This window comes from Pteropus medius, unplaced genomic scaffold (genome assembly GCF_902729225.1).
Source record: "Pteropus medius unplaced genomic scaffold, Ma_sr-lr_union100, whole genome shotgun sequence".
In the NCBI taxonomy this organism is placed as follows: Eukaryota; Metazoa; Chordata; class Mammalia; order Chiroptera; family Pteropodidae; genus Pteropus; species Pteropus medius.
In genome coordinates, this window is record NW_024343733.1 from 7,535,076 (window position 1) to 7,542,361 (window position 7,286).

Genomic DNA, 7,286 nt, shown 5'->3' on the forward strand with positions numbered 1-7,286 from the left:
CCCTGCTCACCAGGTAGATTAAGGCATTGAAATATGCCCACTTCCATCTAGTCAATACACAAAACAGGTATCAGTCAGCCACACTTCAGTGTGAATCATACTTTTCCGTTTTCTCCAGATCAGGGAGCAGAAAGCAGGTCTTGACAGAGAAGAGGGTAAAGGTTTGGGCTTTTAAAGGGGAGCATGTCCTGGTCATCCCAGAAAAGAGAGGAGAAGGCAGAGCCTGGAGCCCTAGAAAGAGGAGTTACTAGGGATGAGGTGGGGCCACATCCTTGCCCTATCTTGGGTCCCCACCTGAGTGGGAGGGATCTTGGTGTCCAGACCCAGAGCTGATTAGGAAGAGACACAGCAATGCAGACCATTTGCTCTCAGGAGAGCAGGCAGGCAAGAGGCTGGGGATTGGGGGCGGGAGGATAGGGGCAGGCGGGCAGGGAGGCAAGGCTCTGACAAGGAGGCTTCTGATTCATTCTCTCCTCTGCCTCCCCAGGGAGCTCCTGGGCAGCCCACAGGCCTGGCCTCTGCTGCTGGCCAGCTGCCTGGTGCCCGGGGTGCTCCAGCTGACCTCCCTGCCCCTGCTCCCTGAGAGCCCGCGCTACCTCCTCATTGACCGCGGAGACACTGAGACCTGCCTGGTAGGTGAGTCTCTGACCTCAGGTCACCAGACCACCCCTGACCAAGGGGCACGTCTGCCCAGAGCTTGGTCCCATTTCTTGGGTTTCATTTATCAGAGAAAGTTATCCCTCTCTTTGTGCTATCCATCAATCCCTTCAAAACTCTTTATCAAAGGACTGTCCTGAGTGCCAGGGCAGTGAGATGGAGCAGACCCAACCCCTGCCATCCAGGAACCCCAGGGTGGTGCAGGGAAAGAGCCACCCACACACCTGCAAGATAAAACACCATGTAAGAAGAGCTTATGGTCCCCGTGCCAACTGGATGCCAATGGTCTTATCCGTTAGCTATGAGCACAATAAGGATACCCAAGGAACAATCCCCAAATCTCTGGCTTAAAACAATAATCATTTACTATATCTTCTACTCTTACTTTCTGGGCTGGCTGCATGACTCTGCTGATTTCAGCTGGCAGTTGGCCAGTCCAAGCTGGTCTGGGCTGGAGCAGTTCAGTTCTGCTGAATATGCCTGTCCTTTCACTCTTGGTACCAACTGACTAGCCCAGGAATGTTCTTGTTACAAGAATGCGCAGAGACGCAAGAAAGCAAATCTAATTGCACAAGCACTTTCCAAACCTTTGGCCTCTCATGTCCATTAATATCCCATTGACCCAAGAGAGTCACGTTACTGGGCCCAGTTAAGGGATAGGAAAATCGATGGCATATCCTCTCACATGGCAAGGGGCGTAGATTTAGGGACAGTGAAAACAGGGCCCACTAATGTACTCTTCTCAGTTTGCCATCGTAGCCCCAATTATTATTCATGTCCCTCCCATCCAGGACCCCCAAAAGTCTCATCCAATCACGGCACCAGGTTTGAAGTCCGGGATCTTAAGATCACATGAAGTCTATATGTGCCTTCTTTTGATCCGGAGACCTAGGAGCTAAAAACACAAGTCTTCTGCCCTTCCCATACTTATTGGTGAAAGTGAGACAGCATAACCAGAACTTACCCTCATTTCAAAGAAGAGGGTAAGGAAGCCGAAAGTTTCCATAGCAATGCCGAAGTGCTGCTACGAAAACACTGACAGATTCTCCTGCTTGCGGGGTGGGGACTGTTCCTTGATCAAGCCCTGGAATGTTCCTCTGCCCCCTGGGAGGGGCTCCCCAGGCCATGGTTTCCCCAGGTTCTTGCTTCTGCCCTCCGAGATGTCCTTCCTTTTCCATCGCCTTCCTTGACACCTTCTGAAGAGGGCAATTGGAATGTACCTATAGCAAACTGGGGCACAGAAGGCTCTACGTTTCAAACTATGTAGGTGTCTTTTCATCCAGGCTGGCAGAACTGTCATCAATACAATTTTCTCAATAATGATGTGAATTTTTTTACAAATTTGCTTTATGTGCCAAAAAGCCATATCCATAATTCTTTTTGAGATATGCTTCTCTCCTGAGACTTAGTTATTGGAATTTTGAGCATGTCAGGCAGCTGTGGACCAACACACTTACGCCTCCATAATGCCCGTTTTTCCAGCCATGAGGGTCTCCGAGGCCCTATCTTAAGTGACATCCTGATTTGTTCTTTACCCTGAGTCTGTGACTTCCTGGCAGGCTTTGGATTTACTCTTTGCTCTCAGGCTGTAACTTAATTTGGGACTCTTTGCTACCTGGAGAGGCTAGAGATGAGAAGCCTGGTTCGTTTTTGTTTTTTCATTAAATCAACTTAGCAAGTTTAAAATAAGTTAAATTTAATTAAATTTTGTTCCTTCTTTTGTACTCATGCCTTTTTTATAGTAAGCTTAGAATACTCAGATAAAAGCAGCCAGTTCATGCTTTCAACACTTGGGAGATCTCTTCGCCCAAGTCCAGAAGTTCATTAAGTCTGTTTTCTTTCTTCCACGCTACTGCCCTACGTACATGGCTTGTCGTTTTTCCAGACTCCCCACCACCCTCTGCCTGGTCTGCAAACAAATACCATAGGTCACAGGTCCTAGTTATGGTAGCACCCATTCCCAGTACCAATTTACTGATCAGCTTTATATCGCTGCCTAACAATCACAGCATCTCAGTGGCCAACAGAAGAAGCAATTGCTTAGCCCAAGCCTCTGTGAGTTCTTTGGGGCTGGCGGATGTAGGCTGGGTCTGGCTGGTGGCTCTGCTCCTCTTGGTCACTCGTGCAAGTCAGATGAGCATTGGCTGATCTAGGAGGGTACTAGCTGGGCCACCCTTGCTTCTCTTGGGACCAGGGGCTAGCCCAGCAAGTTTCAAGGATGATGTCAGAAGAGGAAAATAGAAATGAGCAAGGTCCTGTAAGGCTTGGGCTGAACAGTGGCATGCCCTCCCTGTGGACTCATCCTATTGGTCAAAGCAAGTCACATGGCTAGCCTAGCACCAAGGGATGTATACTTGCCCCTTTAGTGGAATCAACTGCAAAATCACATAGCAAAGGACATGAATACAGGAAGAGGTGAGGAACTGGGGATGATGATGGCAATCTGCCACAGTTGCCCTGCCCTGTCTTATGGGTCCACAGAAACCTGAGGTTCTAAAGCCTTTTCTGGTCCATGAACTGTGAAATGACAGGGCCGGGAAGATCACCCCATCTGACCCTGGGGGCCCAGAGAGAGAGAGAAGGGAGTTGGGGGCGGGCAAAGGAGAGCTCAGCACCCCCTCTTGTGCCCCAGCACTGCAGCGGTTGCGGGGCACCGCGGATGTAGTGGCGGAGCTGGCGGAGCTGGAGGAGGAACGCGCTGCCTGCCAGGGCCTTCGCGCTAGGCGCCCCTGGGAGCTGTTCCAGGATGGCGCCCTGCGGAGGCAGGTGATGAGCCTGGTGGTACTGGGCAGTGCCATGCAACTCTGCGGGAACGACTCGGTGAGGGCCCTGCCCCGCCCCACACCCTGGGCCTGGGGGCTGTGTGCTGCAGGCCCCTGGGAAAAGGGAGGTTGCAGGGAGTCAGTGGCTCAGAGCCGGCCCAGAGCCAGCCCTGCACCCCTCTCTCCAGTTGTACGCCTACGCCTCCTCCGTGTTCCTGGAGGCGGGAGTTCCCCAGGAGAAGGTCCAGTACGCCATCATCGGGACCGGGTGCTGTGAGCTGCTCACCGCATTTGTCAGTGTGAGTATGACTCTGGGCTGCTCCTCCTCCAGCCCTGACACCCTGAGGACTTCAGTCCCCTTCCTTAAGCCATTTCCCACTCCAAGTCACTCTGATAAAACTTGCTACTTCCAAGTTAGCAAGCATTTATTGAGCATCTACTCTTTGCTGGGCACTCCGACCACCATTTTGAGATGAGGAGACTGCATGAAGTTGAGTGACCTCTGGGAAATTAATATCTTAATCTCCTGAAGTCATAAACTGCTCCTTACCCCACCAGCTTCCTCACGAAGCCCCTCCTTGCTGCCCACCCCCAAACCAAGGGGACCATGGCCCGGTGGCTGGGCCCAGTGACTGAGAGCCCCTTTCCTTTGCAGTGTGTGATCATTGAGAGAGTGGGCAGGCGGATGCTGCTCATGAGGGGATACTGCCTGATGACCTGCTGGGGGAGTGTCTTCACAGTGGCACTGTGCCTGCAGGTAGCTGGGCTGGGGGAAGGGCAGGTGGGTGGCTGCTGGCTGATCTCCGCCTCACCCCACCTCTCTGCTACAGAGCTTCTTGCCCTGGATTCCCTACCTGGCCATGTCCTGTATCTTTGCTTTCATCCTTAGCTTTGGCATCGGCCCTGGTGAGTGGGCCCAGGGGCTCTGGGACGTCTGGGTGAAGGATGGGTAGATGTGAAATGCAGTATCACTTGCATGCCCCCACCCCCACCTGTACAAGGCTTCTGGAAGGAGAACACCAAGGGACCCCTACTTCCACGTCTGGGGCGAGGTTGGGGAAAGGCAGGGTGGAGAGTCCTGGCTGGCAGTCCGCTGTTCCTGCTCCTCCTTCCAGCCGGAGTGACAGGGATCCTGGCCACGGAGCTGTTTGACCAGACGGCCCGGCCTGCTGCCTACATGGTCTATGGGGCACTCATGTGGACCATGCTCTTCCTGGTGGGGCTGGGGTTCCCCTTCATCCTGGTAGGTTCGCCCCTCCCCCTAAGGATCCTGCCTTAGGTTTTATCCCTTTCAGCATGAGAACCCCAGTGGGAGGCCTCTATCCAAGGAGACTGAGACTGAAGAGGGTGGGGCTTATCTAAGCAAAGAGGAACAAATCCCTCTCATCACTACCTGTTATGGGGTCTTCCGTCTGGGGGCTGAATGGGGCCACACCAGGTCTCAGGGTCTCTTTCATTCTACAGAAGAAATTGTCACACTTCTTCTATGTGCCTTTCCTCGGCGTCTGTGTCTGTGGGGCACTCTACACTGGCTTCTTCCTCCCTGAGACCAAAGGCAAGACCTTCCTGGAGATCTCCAAGGAATTGCACAGACTCAACTTTCCCAGACGAAGCCAGGGCCCCACATGGAGGGGCCCGGAGATCATCAGGTCCACAGAGCTATAGCTCCACAGGTGCGGCTGGGGCCCAGTTCCAGCTGCTGCTCTTCCCTTTGCTTCCTCTTCATTCACTGGTGCCTGCATTTGTTCTTTTAATGAGTGTTAAATGAGCACCTACTGTGTGTAGGCATGGTGCCAAGGTGCTTAGCAATAGTCTTGAGCCAGAGGGATGGAATCCGGGACCGTTTGGTGTTCCCCAGCTAGAGGCAGTTAACAGGAAACCAATAAGAACTAACTACAAACTTGGAGAAATGCAGTGGAAGAAAAAATACAGGTTGCGAAGGGTGTGTATCCTGGGGGGAATGACCCAGTTTGATGGGGGCGTGGTCAGAAAAGGACTTTCTGAGGAATTGATTTTTAAAGATCAACTTTATTGAGGTACCATTTACATACAATAAAACGTATCCATATTAAGTATACATTTGGTGAGTTTTGATAGATTCCACCCTTGATACCACCAAACCACCACAATCAAGGTAGAACATTCTTCCTTATGCCAAAAATCTTCCCAAAATCTTCCTCATGCCCCTTTGTGATGAATAACCCACCCCATCCCCAGCCCCAAGCAACCACTGACCTGCTTTCTGTCACTATAGGCCAGATTTGCCTTATTTTAAGAATTTGATATAATTCTTATGTATTTATGTCTGGCTTTGTTCCAGATAAATTTTTTCGAGACTCATGCATGTTGTCACATATATTAGTATATACTCCTTTGTATTCCCGAGTAGTATTTCGCTGTATGGATATACCATAATTTCTTTATCCATTCACCTATTGGACATTTGGGCTGTTTCTTATTCTTGGCCATCATGAATAAAACTGCTATGAACATTTCTGCATAGGTTGCTGTTGCTGTGTAGACATATGTTTTCATTTCTTTTGGGTAAATGAATTGCTGAGTTTAATAATGAAGGTATGCTTAGCTATAGAAGAAACTTTTCCAAAGTGATTGTACTGTTTGACATTCCCACTAGCAAAGTATGAGAATTCCAGATGCTCCAAATCCTCATCAGTACTTAGTATTGTCCATCTTTTAAATTTAGCCATTTAGTGAGTGTGTAATGGTGTCTCATTGTGGTTTAATTGTGGTATTTCCTTGATGACTCACTAAGTTGAGCATCTTTTCATCTGCTCAGTCTGGCCATTCATTCATCTATCTTCTTTTGTGAAGAATCTGTTCAAATATTTTGTTTAGTATTTATGAAAAATATTTTCTTAAGGACTTCATTTTGCTAGAGCAGTTTTAGGTTCACAGCAAAATTGAAAGGAAGGTACAGAGATTTCCCGTATCTCCCCTGTCCCCACACATGCACAGCCTCCTCCATTATCAGCGTCTCCCAGCAGAGTAGGACGTTTGTTACAATCAATGAACCTACAGTGATGCATCGTTATCACCCAAAGTCCACAGTTTACATTAGGGTTCACTGTTGGTGTTGTACATTCTATAGGTTTAGACAAGTTTATAATGACATGTATTCATCACTATAGTATCATACAGAGTAGTTTCACTGCCCTAAAAATCCTCTGTGCTCCGCCTATGGTAGAGGGTTTAGAAGGAAGGTGCCAGCCTCAGAGCCTGGTTGTCTCAAGACAGGGAGAACCTGGGTCTAGGCCCTTGGGGAAACAGTACTGTCACCATGAGAGAGATGCTCCACCCTCTTTTGGGTCTCCATCCGTGCCGACATCCCGACCCAGACCTGGTTGGGAAGAGGTGTAGAGCAAGGCGGAGCCTCTGTCCTCAGGAAGACAGGAAGGCCGGGGACATGGCTCTGTCAAGGAGGAGTCTGGCCTGGCCTCTTCTCTCCCTCCCCCAAAACTCCACAGGCCTGGCCCCTACTGCTGGCCAGCTGCCCAGTGTCCAGGGTGCTCCAGCTTGCTCCTGCTCCCCTAGAGCCAACACTATCTCATCACTGACAGTGGAGACCCCCAGGCCTGCCTGGCAGGTAAGTCCCTGAACTTGGGTCCCCAGACCAGGCTGGAGGGTTTCCCACAAGTCTGTGTACCCAGCTAGACCCTTCATGTCCTTGTCTGCTGGTTTCTGTCAGGCTCCAAATCCCCCTGAAATACTTTCCCCCCCATACCAAAATGCTCCCAGCTCGGCCCACCTATCCAGACCGCAAACCCCAGATGGACCCTCTCTACTGCCCAGAGCACTTGGTCAGCTCCCTGCATCCCTCCTTCCCTTGCTTGCTGGTTACCTAGGCTG

At 50.6% G+C, this 7,286-nt stretch overlaps 1 protein-coding gene across 12 annotated transcripts in view; it reads left to right on the forward strand.

Moving 5' to 3' along the window:
- Window positions 1–6,140, forward strand: part of SLC2A11 (solute carrier family 2 member 11) — a 28,403-nt gene extending 22,263 nt beyond the window's left edge. For 4 of the 12 annotated variants that reach the window (XM_039868468.1, XM_039868469.1, XM_039868470.1 and 1 more), the window contains 7 exons: window positions 488–636; window positions 3,290–3,477; window positions 3,608–3,718; window positions 4,075–4,176; window positions 4,250–4,325; window positions 4,535–4,662; window positions 4,884–6,140. In XM_039868468.1, coding sequence (XP_039724402.1) covers window positions 488–636; window positions 3,290–3,477; window positions 3,608–3,718; window positions 4,075–4,176; window positions 4,250–4,325; window positions 4,535–4,662; window positions 4,884–5,084 — 955 coding nt within the window. In that variant the 3' untranslated portion in view covers window positions 5,085–6,140. The remainder of the gene's footprint in view (window positions 1–487; window positions 637–3,289; window positions 3,478–3,607; window positions 3,719–4,074; window positions 4,177–4,249; window positions 4,326–4,534; window positions 4,663–4,883) is intronic. The other 8 variants (XM_039868465.1, XM_039868464.1, XM_039868461.1 and 5 more) reach the window with 6 other exon arrangements.
- Window positions 6,141–7,286: the final 1,146 nt, after the last annotated feature.